The sequence below is a fragment of the Hermetia illucens genome, chromosome 1 (assembly GCF_905115235.1).
Source record: "Hermetia illucens chromosome 1, iHerIll2.2.curated.20191125, whole genome shotgun sequence".
NCBI lineage: Eukaryota > Metazoa > Arthropoda > Insecta > Diptera > Stratiomyidae > Hermetia > Hermetia illucens.
In genome coordinates this window covers 38212782-38234106 of record NC_051849.1, presented here as the reverse complement: position 1 = coordinate 38234106, position 21325 = coordinate 38212782, and the positions used below count along the sequence as shown (strand labels likewise).

At 44.1% G+C, this 21325-nt stretch overlaps 1 protein-coding gene across 6 annotated transcripts in view; it reads right to left on the bottom strand.

The window, feature by feature from the left end:
- LOC119646603 (endoplasmic reticulum aminopeptidase 2) overlaps positions 1–21325 on the bottom strand; it is a 110005-nt gene that overhangs the window by 5554 nt on the left and 83126 nt on the right. For all 6 annotated transcript variants that reach the window (XM_038047099.1, XM_038047100.1, XM_038047101.1 and 3 more), the window contains 10 exons: positions 15044–15232; positions 14803–14885; positions 14187–14389; positions 13585–13765; positions 7776–8636; positions 7550–7708; positions 7106–7379; positions 1377–1782; positions 1192–1318; positions 738–1109 (listed from right to left, as the gene is read on the bottom strand). In XM_038047099.1, the coding sequence (XP_037903027.1) occupies positions 738–1109; positions 1192–1318; positions 1377–1782; positions 7106–7379; positions 7550–7708; positions 7776–8636; positions 13585–13765; positions 14187–14389; positions 14803–14885; positions 15044–15232 (2855 nt within the window). The remainder of the gene's footprint in view (positions 1–737; positions 1110–1191; positions 1319–1376; positions 1783–7105; positions 7380–7549; positions 7709–7775; positions 8637–13584; positions 13766–14186; positions 14390–14802; positions 14886–15043; positions 15233–21325) is intronic.

Sequence of the window (21325 nt, the reverse complement as noted above, 5' to 3'; positions counted from 1 at the left end):
TAAGTTGCCTCCGCGAGTGTCTCACAGGACTCTGTACTGGGCCCACTGCTGTAGAACAACGCCGAAAGGAGGAGATCTGTAAATATATGGCAAGAGCGCTGGGAATACTGGGGAAAGCGCCGGTGAATACACCGGCTCATCCTTGCCATCAAGGTGGCTGGAGAGACGGCATAGTGATATTAATTATAATCTCATCCAGTTTCTCACGGGCCAGGATGATATTGGCAGTACCTCTGCAGGTTTAAACACGATTGTCCAAACTGCGATGAAGTCCAAGAGGACTCAGAAAACGTATTCATTTACTATCCAAGATTCGTGGAAGAAAGGAAGAACCTAGAGAAGAGTTTAGAAGAACTGCTGGTAGCACAAAATCTGGTGCGAAGAATGCTAGTAAGAGGAAGGGAGGGGAGGACTTGAAGGTGGTTTTAGGGGGTAAAAATCCCCCACTTCCAAAAGACAGACAGTAAACCGATTTTAAGGTTTTGTTGAAAAACTCACAAGTCAAAGGATTGGTTTCTAAGAAAGTATGAAGTCGGTGTTTCATGGAATATGACAAAAAATATCGGTAAACACAAAAGAGTATGACTTCTTAACAAGAGAAAAAAATAAATTCGTACGACACCTCCTATGACCAGAGATGGATAGTTGTAAAAACGGCGTCGATTATTCGAAATTGAGCTCGGCCTTAGTTCAAGAAAATATTACAGATGCACATTCAGAAACAGCCCTTTACTTACCTCATCATAATCGAATTTCGTCGCTCCATATTGTGTTATGGCTGTTATCACTTTAGCGAAATTCGTACTACCCTGGCCCAATTTCGATTGAAGATCATACCATTTGGCTTGAAGGAAACGACATGCCATCGCTCCTCCCGTTGGAGTTCCAGATATGGCTTGAAGTACTTGAACGACTTCAACAGTTGGAAGCATAGTTACATGTGATAGAAGACGATTTTGCAGCCACGCATCTTTGGTTTTCCCAAGAGCTCGAAGTAATTGCATTCTCTCTACGAGACCATCAGGTGAACCACGTAGTGATGTAAAACGATCCCAGCAATATTGCCAGTAGACATATTCTCCGGATAGGACGGCTCCTGTGTAGACAGCCTGTAAAAGTCAAAAATTAAGAAAAATAGAAATAAGATGGAACTTAGAGTCATTTGAACTGTTGCTAATTATTCCTACGTACCTCTTTTAAATTCGGTGGAAGGGCGGTTCCGTTGGTCAAATATTGGTGCAATATATTCTTGGCCTTACTTATACTATCCATATCCTCCCATAGGACCGACGCTAGGAGCACTTCAGGTCGGAGCAGCCTGCAATTGTTTTGATATTTAATGGTTCTCATATAACCCTGGTAGGTTTCTTAGTTACCTTATCTCATCATTTCCAGTATCTTTCCAGCCGAGCTCACCAATTGGCTTCTGTAACATTATCTTAATAAATTCGGACAGCATAAGGAAGCACTCGGAATACTTAAGGATACGTCGCCAACGTTCCAAATTTGTCAAAGCTGTAGTCATGGGACCCCAACTTCGTTCCTTTGGCAAATATGTGATTAGATTGAGGGTGATTTCACACGGCATCAAATTGGCATGGCATAGTGTGAATGCATCAGAAATTAGTCCAATGCGGTCCTGGGGTATGAATGTTTTGTGATCTTGTTTCAATTCGTCTATCAAGCTCGCCCAATTGTCCTCATTGTAAAGGACGCGGTAGTATCCATTCTGTCCAGCGTTCACTTTGATCCATTTCACGTCAGTTGGAAGTTGGAAGGTGACTGGAAAAAGATAATTGTGTGGAACAGGTACTTACTGAATGATATTAAATAACAATTTATTTATTCGAATATTTTGAATTAATGTAACTGTTTTATTTATTATTTGAAAGTCTAAACTTTTCATGATGTTAATTCCCCTAATAAAATGCGACTTACTGAATTCCTGAAAAACAATCGCACGTTTTGGTTAGAATAGAATTAAAAAAAATCGAAAACTTCGAATCTCATACTTCTTTGTAATCAGTACTGAATCTCTACTATTGATGGAAGCAACTAATGCTGAGGTGTGAATTAGTGTTATGTCAGAAGCATATTATTGCTTTTCGTCCCCTGGTGGGGTATAGCGCGTCAACCACACCCACGCGTCATCGCTCGTGGTCCCTTGAAATGCCCTTCAGGACCCTCACGACTTCCCGAGACGCTCGAACTCATTTTCTACTGTTCTGCGCCAAATGCCCTTGCGGCGACCCACTCGTCCGCAATCTTTGGAGAGTTGATTCTACTACATGGCGTAGCCAGCAATCCAATTGTCGCTCCTCCTAAAAAGTGTGACCTATTCACTGCCACTTCCGATTGCCAGAGGGACGTACGAGTACCAGGACTGTGCGCCGACCAAGTTTTTCGTTTGACAGGTATTGACGTAAGCTTGAGGCTTTTGGGTAGCAGTGGAGTTCACTTTCCATGCGCTCTCATGCTACTAAACATACACAGAAAGAACACTAGCACAGGACAATGTAAATTTCCAGATTTAAGAGGGGATAGCAGAAGCGGATCTAGCGTTGTCAATTCTACGCTTCCTAGATATACAAATTGATCGACGCTTTCGATGCTCTGCCCCTTAATGCAGATAGGGAGGGTGCGATGATCCGTGAGACTCAGAACCTTGGTTTTGTTGGTATTTAGCTTCAATCCAATTCTACTTGCCAACTTTGCTAGAGTCTGTCGCGTAGTGGAGGTGTTTGAGGAAACATGCCATTGTCCATTGAATTCCTCTACGTCTTCCGAATAAGGAAGTATGAAGAACGCCACTAATAACAAGGAGAAATAAAATCGGTGTCAGGATGTAGCCCTGGTGAACTCGACTTTGGACCTCAAAATCCTCTGCTGGGGGGACCCCAAAATCCCCTGTTTGGGGCGTGATCTCGGGTATATGTAGCCGAGGTGACGAACAGGAAGAAATTGCCCTGGATTTGCCATATAAATGCTCGGTTTGCTTAGACCTTAGAAGAAGATACTTTGAAAAGGTTTTGTTTCACGAAGAATATGCGCAATTTCTGCACCTGCAAGACTTTCTCAAATTAGCAAGGAGGAGGCTATTGAATAGACGATTTTAGTAGATAAAAGGTCCGAACTCTGCCATGCTATTAACATAGTATGCTGGTCCCAAGCCCAGGCAAAGGAGGAGGGTTTGAGGCAACGTACTTTGTACTATCCTCAGTAAAACAAAAAAAAATGCGGAGATCAGGGAAACAGATGAATAAAGTATAGTCGAATCCATGACCTTGTACTTGTGAATACATGGTTCATCAAACGATTGTCTCATCTTCCTACATTTTATATTGGGAACAGTAAAACGCAAATCGACTATATTCACATAAGACGCTGACATTTTACCACCGTCACTGATTTCAAAGCCGTTGATTGCCGTCTTGCGAATTAAGTCACCGATAAAGCAGTGTGAGGAAGAATTTGTTCATCCTCCACTTCCAGAATCATTGCCGACATTCAGCGCAACTGAAGTTGAGAAGGCAATAAAACAAATGAAATCGGGGAAAGCAACAGGACCTGACGACATCGCATCTGAGCTCTGGAAAGCGAAGAGCTGAGACCCAACACTGTGGCTCAGTGAATTTTTTAATCGGGTTATTCAGGAAGGTAGAACACTATCGAACTGGCAAAGAAAGTATGACAGTTCCAATATGGAAAAAGAAAGGTAGTCCAGCAAAATTTTCAAATTACCGTACGATCCTGTTAATTTTCCATACCATGAATGCAGTTTTGACATGCTCTACGACAGAAGAACTCGTGCACTGGATTCAATTGCTTTACCACAATCCGAAAAGTAAAGTTCGAAGTGTGGCGGGTGCATCAAAACTGCTTCGTGTCTCTGTTGGTGTTCATCAAGGAAGCGCCCTCTTACCACTCCTCTTTGTGCTTGTTATGGGCACTGTCACACGGGATATCCAACGTCCAGCGCCTTATACTCTGCTTTATGCAGATGATGTTTTCCTAGCGTCTAATAGCAAAAATTATCTCGAGCAATTTGTCTAAAAATGGAATGACCGCCTCATGCAACACTGTATGGTCTTGCCAAGATTGGTCTGAACATCGAAGTCGATGGTAAGCGACCAAAAGGCCGGCGGAAACAACGGTGGCTTGATACGCTGGATGGGGATTTAAAAGCTTCGAGATTGCATGCAGATCAGGAATTTGATAAAATAAAATTGCAGAACGGATCACGACGAGCCGACCCGGCTGTTAAGCTTCATCCGATTCTATTTTTTGCTCAAAGCCTGCCACCATACAATAGAGCCGCACGTTAGGACCGGACGCACTATAGCGGTGTACATCCAGAGAATTATCCTTGGCCGCAGACCCCATTTCTTTGCAAAGGTTCTCTTGCAGGCATAGAGCCTATACATGCCTTCTTAACCCTGAGTTCTATGTTCAATCTCCAATTTATCTTTGCATCCAGGATTACGCCCAGATACTATACATTAAAGGAAAGAACCAATCTTTGTTCATTCAGCCGTGGTAGGTGGAATTCAGGTATCCTTACTTGGGACCTCACTTTATAGTCGACCTTTCCAGTGGCTTTAGGCACTCTTCGTTTATACGTAGTAGAAAGGGTTGGCTGTTTGCTGGGGTTTCTCTTCTTTGATAATCCTGGGGTTTTGAAGGCGCAGGGATTGGGCGAGCTTGTCCTTATTAATGCGGATTTTCGGCAACCAGATGCGAGCGACCGGTTTCCTGGGAATCTCGTCATAAAGGGTGACATTGAGCTTTACGCCCTCCCAGGCATCGCTGATTTTAGCGATGTACAATCGAGAAAGTCCCTAGAGAATTGGTCCTTGCAAGCTATATCCCACGGACAACCTGAGAGGAATCAAAGAAGGGGATGAATCCCATGTGTTTGCTTTCGATGTCCAGGAGATGCTCAATGACCATTTCCGACAGACAGCCTGGACTCAACACTAGTCCACACCTTCGGCACTAGTTTGACGCTAGCAGAATTATCATCCGCCAGCGCCGCACGTAAGTGGCTCCTGATCACGTCGCTGAAGGTTTTCGCAGTTTGTAGCCTGTCGGTTGACTATTGCTGCGTACTTTTCTTCAGATGTTGCTTAGTGTCTCAGCTCTTGCCCACTCTGCTCCGTTTGTGATCTTGCTCGACCTCATCTTGAGATCGATTACGTTTCAGAGCGATAGGTTTCGCCTTCTATTCGTCTGCAGGCGTTTGTTGTATTCCTCAACAGTCGCCTAGTATTTAGCGAGGTCTTTTTCATCCCGCTCGTTGACAGTACCGGCCTCCATATTTTCAGCAATCTTACTGAGAATATGCATTGCCTTCTGCTACTGGCTCTTGAGCAGGATATCAGTGGACCTTCGCTTCTTAGTCGGTTTCCGGCAACCGACGTTCTAGTTGGTTTTCAATTTTGAGGGATCGCCCGTTGTCGAGGGTTTCGGGTTAGGAGCACTATGTCTAGCCCGGCCGCCAGGGTAAGGGTCTTATTTGACACTAAAAGTGCCCAAGGTATTCAGAGTTCGCATACTAAAGACCACGTAGTCTTCATTGTAATTGAATGCTACTTAATGGGAATCGATTCTCAATATTGTTCGAACCTGTCGTGAGCATTCAACTTCATGTTATATTCCTTGCTCTTCGGGAATTTCAGCAGCTCTGGAAGTATACACCTTTGCACGAAGATTTGTAATTCGTACACCTCTTGAAGTGAAAGTCTAAATTCGCAGATTCTTAAATCATGCATCTCAATTTTCTCATGTTTTAGTAGCTTTTTAAATAGAGGCGCTGATTCGTTCAGTTTCCATTCAAGAGTGTTCTTCCTCAGATATTTCAGCTGACAGTGCAGATCTGGTTGATCTTCCAATGTTGGATTATTCGGGTGGCATTTTCGGAATTTCAGCCCAATTCCTGGAGGAGGTCAAAACTTTATGGCTTTCCCTCTTCAGACCAGATGAAAACCCGTGGCGGTTGAAAAATAGCAGCGGCCACCCTCTTCGAAAGTTAAGGCACTGCAAATGGGAAACATTTTGATGTTATCATCAAGTTTGACTTGCTAATCCCAACTCTGGAAGGGGAGGAAGTAAAGGGAGGAGGAATAGAAAAGACTTTCCTTTCTACCCCCCCCCCCCGCCTTTCTTCTAAGGGCCCTAACATTCACTTCTTCTTTAGAAGCAATGATGCCCTGAGGGGGAATAATTTTCGTAACATTAATAAGCATATTGGTAGGGCAAATATCGTCGCGATATGCAAGGGGGGATTGCGGAGAGGGCTGCTCCTTACTTCTCCACCCCGTTTCGCACCACGATGGTGGGTGGGAGGGATGGAGGGTCATGGAGTGGATTTCCTTTGTAACCTTTCTTGTACATCGCGACTATGATTGCCTCACCAATAAGTTTATTAATATTACGAAAATAACCTCTTTTCAGGCGCCATAACCTTTCAACGGGGGACGATCGCGACAATGCTTCGACGATGTTAAAAAGGGGGACCTCTTCTCCCTACTTTATTGCCTTTCTTGCCGGGGTGGCGCTGACAAATCAACCTTTACCATGATGATATCACAATACCCCATTTGAAGCGTCATCATTTTTTAAGGGGAGATGACCGCTGCGATTTTTCAAAGAGCTCTAAGACAAAAGATCTCCCGCTTCTTCATTCATTCTCTCCTGTCCGCCTGGGGGATGGGACCCCACAGTTCCCAATTCGGGGCACCATAATTTCTTAAGCAAGGATGGTAGTCGCAAATTTTTAACGGGGTTGGAGAAACGGATCTTCCTTTTCCTCTTGCATACCTCTCTATCTTTTCTTCTTAACGCGGCAGGGTTCAAAATTAAAACACTACCACGATGACATAACAAAAATCCATTTTGAAGGGCCGAAACGTTCTACGGGGGCAGCGGGGTGGCCGCCACGAGCTTTCATCAGGATTGAAGGGGGCCACTCCTATCCCACATTTCCTACTCGTATAGGTTTATTAAAGGAAATTTACCAATGATTACACTATTGAATAGTTGATGCGCTGTTAATGATGATCAGACATACTTAAAGTATGTAATTGAGGCTGTAGCGTATACTTACTATCCACATTTTGGAGCCACAGCGTATCTGTTACATTCTCTTCATTCGAAATATAGTTCACAGGAAGGATCCACCGAACATGACTCCCTTTTTTGGGAGGTGCGTGTGTTGTAGGTGGTACAGATGTTGTGAAGTTCATCTCGAACGTTTCATCGTAAATAGCAGTCAACTCAGTCGGTTCAAATAGTCTTTGCGATATGGAGACGCTCGACCCAACTTTTGTCACTGTTAATAGAGGAAATCCTGGTTGTGTCGTCCACAGTGTCATCATTTCCTATAACATGAAAAACAAAGTTTCTTAAAGGACGAATGTACTCTTCTTCTGATTACCAAAGGATATTCTAAGGATTGAGGATACATAGAGGTATATAATAATATATCGGTGAGGGTCTTTAGGAAGAATTCAACAGGAATAAGGCATTACTTTGCATTCGACTGAATTACCTTGATATTCTTCGATCCGTTAGCTTTCTTCGTGCATATACTCCACAGATCCGCAGGCTCTGCCGTCTTGAATCGATTATTGGCTAAAAACTGACCTAAACAACTCCTAAAATTCTCTTCTCCTATGGCTGTGTGGAGCATTGAAATTATTGCCGCTGTCTGATCAGTAGTAAAGGAAAGGCTATGTTGATTAAACCTTTATCAAAATTGTCATACCCCACTATACCTTATCGATGAAAAAATCCTCATTGATTCCGTTCTGACTCGTTCCATTGATGATACTCTCCCATCGCTGGATTGCATCTATATCCAAAGCAGTTGTCGCAAGGTGAAACAGATACATTTCTTCAAGTGGCCAATTTGGCTGCAATGGTGACAGGACCAATATGGCAAGATATTTTATCAGACCATCCCATAGCCAAATGTCCTTCCAAATTTTGGGCGAAGCTATTCCGCCGAAAAACTGTTTTACAATTGCCTCCGCGATTTTGACCCCTGTTGAGTGATACTCTTTTGTGGTGATAGTTTTAGGATCCATAAGAAATGACGTCCGCAATGAGATGATACCAAGGGATGAGATAATGTTGCGATCTAATGACGGAAGTGCCACGAAATCCACTTTGCTTAAAGGATATGATGTTTCCAGCCACGTCTGTAGATATTCCAAAACACTTCTTGATGTTTTGAGGATGAAATCTGATCTGGGTAGGATATCATGTGGTGCGTAGAAGGTGTAAGAAGGAGCTCGTTTCAGTGGATCTTCCGCTTGTTGATTCATTGCTGAAATGTTCTTTTGGCCGCTAGTGTGGTTGGTATGCACGTTTAATTCCTTGGTCAAAGTATGCACGTTCAGCGAATGCGTTAGGGCCGTAATATTTCTCACAGGTTTTTTGTCTGTTTTGAAGGTGAAGTTGTCGCCGAGCGCTGATACTCGGGAATGTGGCGGTCGAATTGTAACTGGTGGTGCAGCAGTAGTGGTTATTTGATATGTCGGTGATGGGTCTAAGGATTCTCGTTGGAAATCACTTACTACCCAGGCTACTCCATCGGCTGGTATTGGCGGTGTTTCAATGAAATCGTCGCGGAGCTGTGGATAATTGAGTATACCCCTTAGTTAATACTACATTATACAATTTATTCTTGAATAGTTGATGAATATTTTCTGTTGGGTTGAGTAGAGATTTAGAACATTAGAATGGTCAGTATATTACAACATTTCGTAGGTGTTCCGGCATTGTGCAATCACATCTAAGAATTGTTTTCGAAAAGTCCTCCTTGTCCTCACAGCTAATGGACGGTGTGCCTTTTTCGTCTTTTTCTTCAGCCTTTGTCCCATTCATAAACGGGGTCGGGTCGTCGTGATCGGTTTCGCCATTTGGTTCTATCGAATGCCTGATCTGGGTGCAAACTCGCGGCTTTTAAATCCCCATCTAGCGTATCAAGCCACCGTTATTTCGGCCGGCCTTTTCGCCGTTTACCATCGACTTCGATGTTCAGACCAATCTTGGCAAGTGAATTCTCGTTAGCACGGATTACGTGAGCATACCATCGAAGACGCCTCTCTCGCAATTTTTCCACAATCGGTGCAACCCCATAACGATCGTGGATATCCTCATTTTGGATGTGATCAAAACATGTCACGCTACTAGTCCAATGCAACATTTTCGTCTCCATTACCGCAAGACGCCGTTCATTGTGCTTTATAGTCGACCAACACTCAGAACCATAGGGAGCAATAGGGTGGATGACATTGCAGTAAATTTTAGATTTGAGACGTTCGTAGATACGCCTCTGACAGTGATTGTGCCTGTTTCATAGGGTCAAAAATTCAATTTTATTCAGATTCAATCTGAGACCGCGTTGCATAAGGCGATCATTCCATTTTTCGACAAGTTGATCGAGATCATTTTTGCTATTAGATGTTAGGAAAACATCATCTGCATAAAGCAGTGTGTAAGGCACTGGACGTTGGATGTCCTGTGTGACGGTGTCCATAACAGGAACAAAGAGGAGTGGTGAGAGGGTGCTTCCTTGATGAACACCAACAGAAACACGAAAAGGTTTTGATACACCCACCACACTTCGAACTTTACTTTTCGGATCGTGGTAGAGCAATTGAACCCAGCGCACGAGTTCTTCTGGTACTAAGTGTTGTCGTAAAGCATACCAGATGAGTTCGCGTGGCACACGGTCAAACTCTTTCTCTAGATCCGGAAATGCAATGTAAAGATGGCGATGCTTCTCACGGTGTTTCTCCATGAGTAACCGCGTAGCGTGTATTACGTCAGTAGTTCCGCAGTTTTTGACAAATCCGGCTTGATTCACGGTTATTTCAACGATTTCGCGAATACGGTTGTCAAGAATGCGTTCAAAAATCATGGTATGGGAAAGTAATCGGATCGGACTATAATTTGTTCACTCTATTGGACTACCATTATTTTTCAAATTGGAACAGTGGTATTTGTTTGTCATTCAGATGGTGTTTTCCTTCCTGAATAACCCGATTAAAAAAATCACTGAGCCACAGTGTAGGGTCCCAGTTCTTCGCTTTCCAGAGCTTACATGCGATGTCGTTAGGTCCTGTTGCTTTCGCCGATTTCATTCGTTTTATTGCCTCCTCGACTTCAGTTGCGATGATAGGTGGGACTGCTCCAAATGTCGGCAATGATGCTGGAAGTGGAGGATGAGCAAATTCTTCAGTTGAAATCTGCTCGAAGTATTCTCGCTATCTATCCGTTGTGGCTCGACGGTTGTTACCGTTCTTGTTATTAATGCAACAGAAGTGTTCGATATCCTGTGTGCGTTCGTTATGGCTTTTAGCAAGTCGATACAGATCTCTCTCGCCATCCGGGGTGTCCAGTTAATCGTAAAGATTTTTGTAATGGTCTCCAGGACCTCTATTGCGCTTCTTGCGGCATCCATTTCCCCCGTATAAACGCTACGGAAGACGGAGTTCCATTACGGATGGATTTCGTGTCCAGCTGTGCTGCAGCTTGCCGAGTCAGCTCTCTATATATGCTAGTTTCACCCTAGTATCGATTTGTGAAGGAGATGGTCAGGATGAAATGTCTGTTCTCACATCAGGTTCACGTATCTGAAGGATCTGGTCCACCATTTCTTACAGCTCATTTATATTCGCCGTCTCGGAAATGCTTAAAATAGCCTGTCAGTCGCTGTTATCAATAAATTGTCGGTCATTCAATGTGTGGCTGGGACGTGGTATTTCCCTTCCGCGGGGGCGATTCGATGATGCCTACCTCAACATTTAATATTTATCAAGTTAACAGCAGCGGCGATAACGAACATACCGGTAAACATCTGAAAGTATAAATCTTGACTGACCGTTTCGTTCAGAGCAGAGGCAACTCATCAGACACTGCCTCACCTCTACCCTAGGAGCAACATGACCGAAAGTAGCGACAGGTGGTAATCGCTCCATTTATATATAATCACAAGCACGACATGAATGCGTATTATATTGAAGTGAAATCCGTCCTAAGTTCAAACCTAGACCAGACCGAAGTGAACTTTTTTGTTGAGGATTCTGGGAGTCCTGAGTCCTCATTCACTTGATGACGGAGCAGACCATTTGGGAAGCAAATTACTTCCTCTCTTGTGGTCCACTCTTTTTGGGTTAAACACCCGGATTACCATCTGCCGGATTATCCCAGAGCAGAGGAGAGGCAGCGTCTGGTAAGTTGCTTCTACCATGGACGAAACCGTCAATCAAGATTTTTGAAAATTTTTAACCCAAAAAGAGGAATCCGTGGACCACAACAGAGAAAGTAAGTTGCTTTCCAAATGGTCCGGTCCGTCGTAAAGTGGATGCGGACTCAAGACTCCCAGGATCCTCAATAAAAAATCTGAAAGTAGCTGTAGATGGCAGCCGCTGTACTTTCACGGGAAGAATCGGTCACAATAAGCTACAGTTGGATCGAAGCGTTGTATTTTTCTTACTGTTGTCGTGTATTGCCTGCAAAGCCGTTGTGGAAAATTTACAAGGCCAAAGAGCGGAGTTCGTGTTATGGCTATGAACTGGAAATGATACAAGCGTAGAGTCAGTGGAATACTCCCAGCTCCCCCAGACTAAAAAAAGTAAGGCAAATGAGGTTCAATATGAAGACCATGGTCATTGTCTTTTTCGATATTCATGAAATTGTGCACCGGAAATTTGTGCTCCCTGGCCATCATGTTATTATTATTATTCTGTTAAGGGAAAGTCGCACTGCGTTCTTAAAGAACTATTGTGCCCATTTTACTGGTTATAGTGTACCTATTGATCATAGTATCTCAAGCAAGCCTATAACCGTCAGGAACTTTAGTATGTTCCCTACTTTCAGATCTTTCAACTTTGCATCTCCCAGATGCCTCGACCTACTTTGCACAAGTGCCGGACACTGTCCCAGGATATAAAGGTTTCGTCACACTCGTCACAAAACCTGCAAGCAGTGGCCGTAGATATCCCTAGCTTCCCTAGGTGATAGTTCCACCAATAAGCACCCTGGACTGCTCCATCCCTGATAGGCCTGCCCAGTATACTTCCCTAAACCGTTCCTCTTCATTTCTTAGAGTCATAGTCATGAAACCGTTTCCGATTCCACAGAAGGGTTTTGGCCCGTGTAAAGGCGTCCCTGCTCTCTTCTTGGCTAGTTCGTCCGCTGCTTCGCTGCCTCATCGCCTTCCAACCCAGCATGGCCTGGAACCCAAAGTATCCAGACCTTGTTGGACGAACCGAGTGTATTCAGTCTCTCAAGGCATTCCCATACCAGCTTAGAGTTCACCTGGTTGGACCTAAGTGCCTTGATCGCTGCTTGGCTTCCGGTGAGAATAGGTATGTTCTGCTCACTGTAGTTCCTTTGGAGATTAAAGGAGGCACATTTGTCTATGGCGTAAATTTCCGCCTGGAATATGCTAGTGTACCTGACCATTGGCTCAAAGTACCTTTTCCTTGGACCAATGACACCAGCACCCGCTCCCTCTGCTGTGAGGTAGCCAGTGTACCAAGTAATCAGTTGCTGGTACCATCCTGCTAACCAGCACTTTTGTTTGGAAGTTTCGAAAGGTCTACCAGACGATGTGCGGAGGAAACGCCCGGAACTTTGGCGGTCATGTGACTGGTACCCTTATCATGATAATGTCCCCGCGCACACGAGGTTACAGTCGAGCTGCTATTTGCTCCTGAGGAGTCATTCTGTCATTCTACACCCACGATATTCGCCAGACCTAGCATTTTGATTTTCGGGAGGCGGATAGAATAGTTTCGATATAAAAGTTGAACAATTGCAGGGGTGCTTCACACAGTACGAAAAAAGGGTTGACTAGTCCATCGCATTTTATGGGTAGTACCTTGAAGATAACTGAAAGGGACTTCTTCGTATATATTTACAACCCAAGGCCAGCAATATTTCTTTCTTTTTAGGATTAGTGGCAAGTTCAGAACCATTCGATTGACACGTCACATTGAATTTTGTACCCCCCTCAGGTTAGGATTTTTTTATGTAGATAGCGTGGTTATATTATAGTTAAAAGGACCTCCGGAGAAGAGAGGGGGTGGGAGGGGGAGTTTGGGAAGACTTTATAATTAAAATGAAATGTTCAATAATATGACCATAACATCCTTTTCTATATTTCACTGATGCAATCCTAGATTCCAGTCTACGGCAAGGATAACAGATAATGAAAAAAGGAAATTATACAAATACTTTTCCGATGTAGTCCCGCTTTCTCGCTACTCGTATTCCCTGTCCATTCTTAACTAAAATCAACAATTCACACGCTTAGCTTATTATCAACCCCCAGACAAGAGCCAGCTACCGCAATTCAACCAGCAGCTCATACAGCAGGAGCGAAAGAACCCTTTTCCTAGAAAGCCAATGAGTAAAACTTTCGAAAAACCTCTACAAATACCCTTGACTTTCAAGTGCAATCAGACAAATGGAACCGACTTGAGTATATATTCCTCTCATCCTTTGAGCAATTAGCACCATAGATGCATTAGTCCATTAAAGTGAATCCTTGAATTGACGGATACTTACCAGACCCGTTCCCATGTAGAATCCAACGTCATCGGTTGCATGAACGATGGAATTGGAGAGTCCTATGTGGAAGCGATCCCTGAATACTGATACCCGGAATGGGGCACGAAGGTGGGGCTCGTCAAAACAAGGGAACGCTTTACGCGCTCCGCTTGGCTTGAATACAGTGGCGGCAAGTAATCTGAAAAGGAACGAATGGAAAAAATGAGAAAAAATAACAAACGAGGAAAGGAAGGAGAATTAGTACGACAGTCCCGGAAAAAAATGAGGATATCGGGAGAGGTTACGTGTCATGTACACGAGCTCGTGAGAAGTGATGTAATGGGGGAAATTATCAGGTTCTTTTCGTCAGGATTATGGTAATTTTTGCCGGTGCTTGTGCAAAAATAAAAGAATGAATTGAGAAACTGCACTTTGAGGGTATCCTTCTCAGCTCCGTCTGCGGTGCAAGTGGATCTTGTTCGGAGTAAATGTACATAGTTGAGTGTACTTGATGGAAGTCGGATAAGCTCATGTTTTTATTATTTATTGCAAATTAACGATCCGATGAGACTTGCTTGGTCATTCTGCAAACTTTGATAATTCAAAACTCCTTCTCTTACCTCTGGAATCCATTAATACTCTCGTACTGGTCCACATAGAACCCTTCCGGTTCTGGCGTCAGTCTTGAATACCATCTTAAATTGAGTGTGTAATTCGTCTTCTTCCTCAGTTTATCCTTTACTTCTATATAGAGTTGTTGTCGGGGAGGATACTCGAGCAATCTGGCTATTTTAAGTGCATATCCTTTGGGGCCGACTATAGCCTGGAATTAATTATAAACGGAATTGTTGAGATAATGAATATTGCATGCAGTGAGTGAAAGGATGCTGATGCGAACACAGAGGGAATACTAATGGACGTCCAATCTCAAAGCAAGAGTTTTAAGCACGCACTTGTGTGTTTTCGTAATAGAATAAGCTAAGGAAACTCTAACCTTTAAGGCATCTTGTTCAAGACAGTGGCAGGTTTCACTAGCATAAAAGTAATGTCAAGAGTTCAGGCGTCTCCTTCCGAGAGCACACCTACTTTGGAAGCAAATTTTCGGCATCTACTATTCCAATCTTTTAAATGGGATCCTTTCTGAATAGATTTCTAGATAATGACATTCACCCGCGTCCATTCGTCCCTAACTGAGAACATATTTCTGTGGAAAGTAGAACCAAAATCAATACTCACCTTTTCCGTTACATTTAAGTCCTGTATGTGAAGAACTATGAAGCTCGTTTCCTTTTCTATACTTATTTCTATAGTGACTTGACCTGTACGGGGAAAATGGAAAATTGTGGAGAACCTTCAGTCATCATCATCACTAGCACTTTTTGCTTTTATTCTGCACCAGAATTTTTTTTCTCTACATTCTAGGTAAGTTGGCTTTTCCGGACAAGGGGTGAATTATATGAGTGTCCTTTTTACTTACCTTTCACATCCAGCGTCGTTAGATTTGGATGTATGGTGAGTGTATATCGTAAAGGTCGAGCAAAATTAGGCAGCGTTGGTTCTAGCCACGGGAATGGCTCTCCATTTGTGGCTATAGGATTGAACGGTAGTGATCCGTTCCCATCGTCTGGTGTGTAACCGGGCGGCATTTTACCAGCACAGGCACAATCTATGGAAATAAATAAATGTTTCGTGGATAATTGGTAAAGTTTTAGACTATTTCAATGGTAAATTGCAGGATATTAGTTGAATAGGGTGCAGCTATGGGAAAATTTTCAAGTACAAGTACAACGAATTGAAGTTCTGTAACCAGTCTAACGGTGGTCATTAAAGCCATTAAAGGGGATACAATGCGAAAATGAATGCTCGTAAATATTTGTTAGGGGAGGAAGTCCTAGTTCTGTTTTGAAATTTCTATTGCTGCCACTTAGTCAGGCAATTAATTGGTTTGAATTTGGATTCCATGGTCTGAATCAACATTTTAAACTTTGTTAATCGCTTACTTTTGCCCCTTTTCGAACAGTACCTGACTAAAGTCAGTTCAATGTCTCACTGTAATTTCATCTATTCTTTTCCCGGAAGTGGATACGGGACTCTGGTTTACACCAGCGCAAGTAATTCACGCGTCCAGTTCCAGTTCCTGCATGTATCGCAGTTATTGTTGCGTCGATCTCAGCATCTCCTACTCTGGATTATCGGGTCCGTCGTTCAACTTTCCTCTTTCATTTGTGAATTTCGGGCACTAGAACATAACATGCTGTGGGTCGTCGGCTGTAGTGGCGCATTTGGGATACTCTGGAGACTCGTCCAATCCAAAGCGAGTCAAGTACTTCCTGTAACCAATATGTCCGGAAAGGAACTGTGCTAGTTGGTGATTCAATTCTTCGCGCTTTCACTTGAACCATCTCTCAATACTGGGCATCAGTGTTAACAGTCCAGCGGTCCTTTTCGGAATTTTTGTTAAAATCTTCTATACAGCTCCTTTCTAGTGTCTTCTCGGAAACCCGCTGTCACATCGGGCGGATTGGCCCTTCTTCTCTGGTAGAGACTATGTGCTTAGTTCGCTAGAGAATCCAAGGGAATCACTTCCGCGATGACATACCTTGCTCCCCTGATACCGTATATTGGACATCCTCAGCGCCGTTGCTCGGTATGCCGAACTCACCCTTTTCCAGATCATTGTGTTGTCCAGTGCTCCCGCCCAGGCAGGAGACACGTATAGCAGAACGGATTTCACCACCTTTGTTATAAGCAAAGGACGACTATATTTTGGCACTTCAATATTAGGCATCATCCTTGCTAGAGATGAACTAGCGCATAGCCCAGCTTAACTTGGCATCAATCATTCCTCCAGGCATCTATTGCTGAAACGACCTCTTGATTACCAATCTGAATTTTTACAGTATTGGTTTTCTTGCGATTGGTAATAAGGACAGCCTCCATCTTTTCGTCCGGCAGGCCCAGCTTAACCATCTGTAACCATATTTTGATGGCATGAATGGTGTCACTTGCTCCAAAATTCTACATCCTCGGGGGGCTTCTCGACTCGCATTACTATCAATAATAAATAAATAAAGAAGGTGCGCCAGGTGGGTTTCAGGGCTTCGGTAGCAAAGACAACTTTTGCCTCTTTCACTGGCTGGGACTGGGGAACACTTTTTCCGCCACGCACGATTCAAATGTGCTTTCGAATTATGTGGGCCTGATTTTAGCAGCAACCTTCGGGACATTGTTCGGAATCATGTCTAATCCCAAACTCTTGCTATCGTCAATTGGTCCTTAGATCTCTCGTAATAGCTCCATGGTCAATCCGGGGATCGAGAAGACATTCTGTTGAACTGTTGGCTGACGTCCAATTTCCAACGGCTGCGGGAAAAGAATTGCCATTATTTCGAACGACAGTTGCGGGCCTATCACGTGGTGACATTTTTGCTCACAAATCGTGCTCATTTAAGCAGCGCCTCATGGATCCGTATTTGCCGAAGGAACAGCTGTCTGTAACAATTCGGATTACTTTTCCGTACGGCCTTCATCGAAGATCGCGGCATTACTTCCTCAGCGAGAGTTTTTGGTTCCACCAGTAGTTTGGTTTGGTGGAAACGTCGTCGTGGTATTATAGAGTCGGATGCTTCAGTTTACTGCTGACATAACTGACTTCTTGTTTCCAGAGCCTTTTCATTCGGATCTTGACCTGCTTCTAAAGCCGCCAGGTATGTTTTCTCATCGAAAGTTCCAGTGGATCAGCCAGCCATTCTTGATTTACAACTTCTTTACACTCGAATGTCCAGACTGCAGTCGCCTCCGTTTCTAATGTCGAGAAAGATGGCTTGTTGATCTCTGTAGGTGTAGTTTTCATTCACTCGCCAGATCATCTTTCTAGCCAACGGGAAGCTACGGTAAGTCGAGTCGACGATCGAGCCTAGCCCTCGGGAACGTTTCAAGCAGGATTTGAACCCTGGTGTTTGTTATTTGACTTACCCAGTTCAAGGTCCACGCGTTGACAATAATTTGCGGTCTATAGCATTCAACATCAAGCTGTTTGGTATCTGCGTTAATTCTGCACTTGGGTGGGCGTTATAGTTGTAGGTATGGACGCCGTTAACTTTTGCCCTTACAAAGCCGTTTCTCGGGAATACCATTGTTTCTCGTATGGCTTGTGCCCATGTCGCCGTGTTTTCAGATGAGTCTTTGACTCACACATCAACACCGTAATTTTGATAACGTTCGTAGATTACCGTGACGTCCACATTCAACTCTTGAATGGCTTGCGGGAATAGGGCTTGAACCGCCGAAAACGTTTTCTTCTCGGATCGGCTTTACTTTCCGAAGGATATCGGGATAAGTCATATGTTCTTTTTTTGGAAATAATGGTTATTTCCAGTTGAATTTTCTTTTCCCCCCCTTTACTGTTTCTTACTTCCGACGTTTGTCCACCGCTCGAGTTTACGAACTGCTGATTCTGCCCCTTTCGCCAAGTCGAGACCGTAATCAAAGAACTACAAACTATTCATATTCCTACCGAGCCCCGTGAAGAACGACTGCCGAGGGGTAATGGTGCCTTCCAGGGTGACCTTCCAAGCTTTAAGCTCATACGAAAAGAATCCGATGTGGACCTCATGTCTAGTTGATTATCTCTTGTAGCATTAGATGCTAAGTAGTCACTACTGAGGTGCTGCGGTCGCAGTATATCGACTGCCAACTTCCGCCGGTACTTGGTTTCCGAAGTCCTGCGTCGTAGAAAAACTTCCTTTCTTGTCCTCCATATTTAGCTTAATTTCTGATTTTTCAATGGCCAATTTTCATCGATAGGTAAACGATTGCTTCCACCTAAATACTCGGCCTGCTCGTAAGCATACCCATGGCCACACATCTCCTGATGCGTACTTACACATACCGATAAGGCGTCCTTCGAACGTTCTCTTATCCGCCGGAGCAACTCCACACAGGTACTTCTAGGTAGTTAATAGGAAAGTTTAGGGTGATGGTGTACCAATTTATTTGTGTCAATATTCCTTTGCAACCCTTTATGTTTCATTATTAATGAGGGCAAAGATGTTACCACTGTCACTCTCCTCCAGTACATATCCCAGCAGTATCGCCGTAAAGGAACACTCCTCATAGGGACTTTCTTTTATACCAGAAGGTACATGTTAAAAAAGACAATAACGGCCCCTTCCAGAACAGAGGCAGCTAATCAGACCTTATCTCACATCTGCTCCGGGAGGAACCAGCCCTCCAGTGTTTGCCAGTTGTTTGCTCTGCTGGCCAAGCGAAAATATATTGCTTCATCCCACAACCACATGATGGCAGTGTACTTTCTCAATCCCGCAGAACTGAAGAGAAAAGAACTTCAGTGTCTCCAGATTGCTCAAAATAATGGCTTCGTACGTGGTTATAGAAAATCTTTAGAATAGAAGCAATCAAACGACAAAACTGCTTATTAGCTATATATTTGGCAACATGTCTGGGTATGTGCACAGGTAGAAGACGAGGAAGGATACTTTGGACCGATATCCCCAAAGGAATCGTGGACGCCTGCAATGGGATAGCATGTAGGTAATTTAGGATTCTTCTTACGATTGCTCTGGAACTTAACAATACACTTAAAGTCTTCCTTGCTTGTCGTAACGCCTCGGATACGAACTGACATCACGGTTATGACCTTTGGCTATTGAGATTGGACTGTGATTGATCCCTGGAATGTGCGTACACTCCTCGATAACGGTGGCGAGGGTCTTCATAATGCTCGCTTTCTCTTAATGGCCGTGACGATAATGGTGGGACGTTTGTGAATTTTTGCAGTTTGCACCGTCTCGTTATTGGTGACACATTGTTTGAGCATAAGGTCAGTTGGGATTCAGCCTAACTGACACCGCCCGAACAACTAAATTCACCACGATCAGCAGTAGATTTAGGAGGATTTGCGTAATAAGAGAGACGCTGCCAACAGCTTCGAAAGGGATCATCATTGGATGGTCGCTTACATTCGCTTGTGTGCAGCGCTCGCCACTTCCCACAAGATTGGCGACCGCTCCCCCCCCCCCATGTTCCCCATCGACCGCTTATATGATGCAGCTGTCGTTCGACAACGAGAGAGCTATCTTGCTCTGCTGACTGGTGCGAGTGAAGGAGGGCGTGACGCGCTCGATCTCCGATACCAAGCGAAATTCAGAGAAGTTCAGCATAGTGTGCGCTGCGACAAGAGAGAATTTGCTATTTTATGTATGTGTATACTACAAGAGGTTGCATGTGGTCGCAAATCATTCGATGAACCTGTGACGGACGTCAAGAGAAGTCGTCCTTCTCATCCACTATACTGATCAACGGAAGAGGTGGAAAGAACCCTTCTCCTCGGTTCTTAACCTTATCACAGCCAGTGAAATTGCTCTTCTTGTGGATGGGTAGTCACTGTGATATACGGATACGGACTGTTCCCTCAAGCACAAAAGAAATCATTTCGACCATCAATGCACTCAAACCGAGTAAAGCTCCTGGACAAGACGGTCTCCTCGCAGAATTATTTATCCCTGTACCTACTGTGATCGCAAATCTGCTATTTCCAGAGAGTAGAAGAAGGGGATGATCGTTAAGATTCCGAAGAAGGGCACCCGTTTTCACTAAAATAATCCTGGAACGCATCAAGGAGTATCTCGGAATCTTGATCGACAGCGGACAGGCTGGTTCCCACGGATCATTTTCGAAAAACGCGCGGAGTTTACATCCCTCGCTTCATCTGCTCTTCATCAATTGCGAAGTGGTATTCCCGGGAAAATAATATGTTAGCTATTATATGTGACATTTGATCTCGTAAAATGTTACGTGCCGCTTCGAGGTAAAATCTCAGAGAAGTCTGAAGTTCAAAACGAGCATCTTGTTATCCATATTATTTCTTCTTGTTATCGGCGACGTTGCATGTCCACCGGACCATGACCGGACAATGACCAATGACATCTTTCTTCAAACACCTCGACTACGTTGATGGCATCTGTTTGCTCTCTCAGCAGACCATGAACCTTGGTCAAATGGCTCTGGATTTGGAAAGATAGACAAATAGAGTTGGACTGAAGATAAATACCAACAAAACCAAGGTGCTCAGTTTGGCAGGTCAACGTATCTGCATTAATGGGCAGAACATTGAAAGCGTGTATTAATTTGTATATCTAGGAAGCGTGGTTTCGGCTGGTGGTAGTACCGAACTGCGGGCAACAGCCCGGCGTTAACAGCGCTAGATCCGCTTTCGCTGCCCTGTCTAAAATCTGAAAACGCAGTTATCTCAACAGCAACATCAGGTCTGCGTCATATTATCGGTGTACAGCTACTTGCCTGACACTATCGTAAACAAAAAGCTTAGTTGGGGGTACAGGCCTGCCATTCGTATGCACTGTGATCAGAAGACAGAGGTGGCAGTGGACTGAGGGAGGCGACAATTGCATCGCGGGCTAAGCCATGCAGTGCAATCCACTCTCCCAAGATGGCCGACGAGTGTTTTGTCACAAAGGAGTTTGGCCCAGAAGGGGGACGGAAGTCATGGGGGGAGCTGAAGGCCATTTTAGGTAACCGCGAACGATGGCGTGTAGGTGTGGTTGACGCACTATACCCCTCCAAGGGTGAGTGGCAACCATATATGATATGTATATCAGGGTGTAGCCGACGGCCAACCCCACCCTGACTAATGGTACTTTCTATTGAGACGGGAATTCGGTGCCACGCTGACGTAATAACTCCGCTGTTTGATGCGGTTTGTAGAATTCACTCAAAGTAT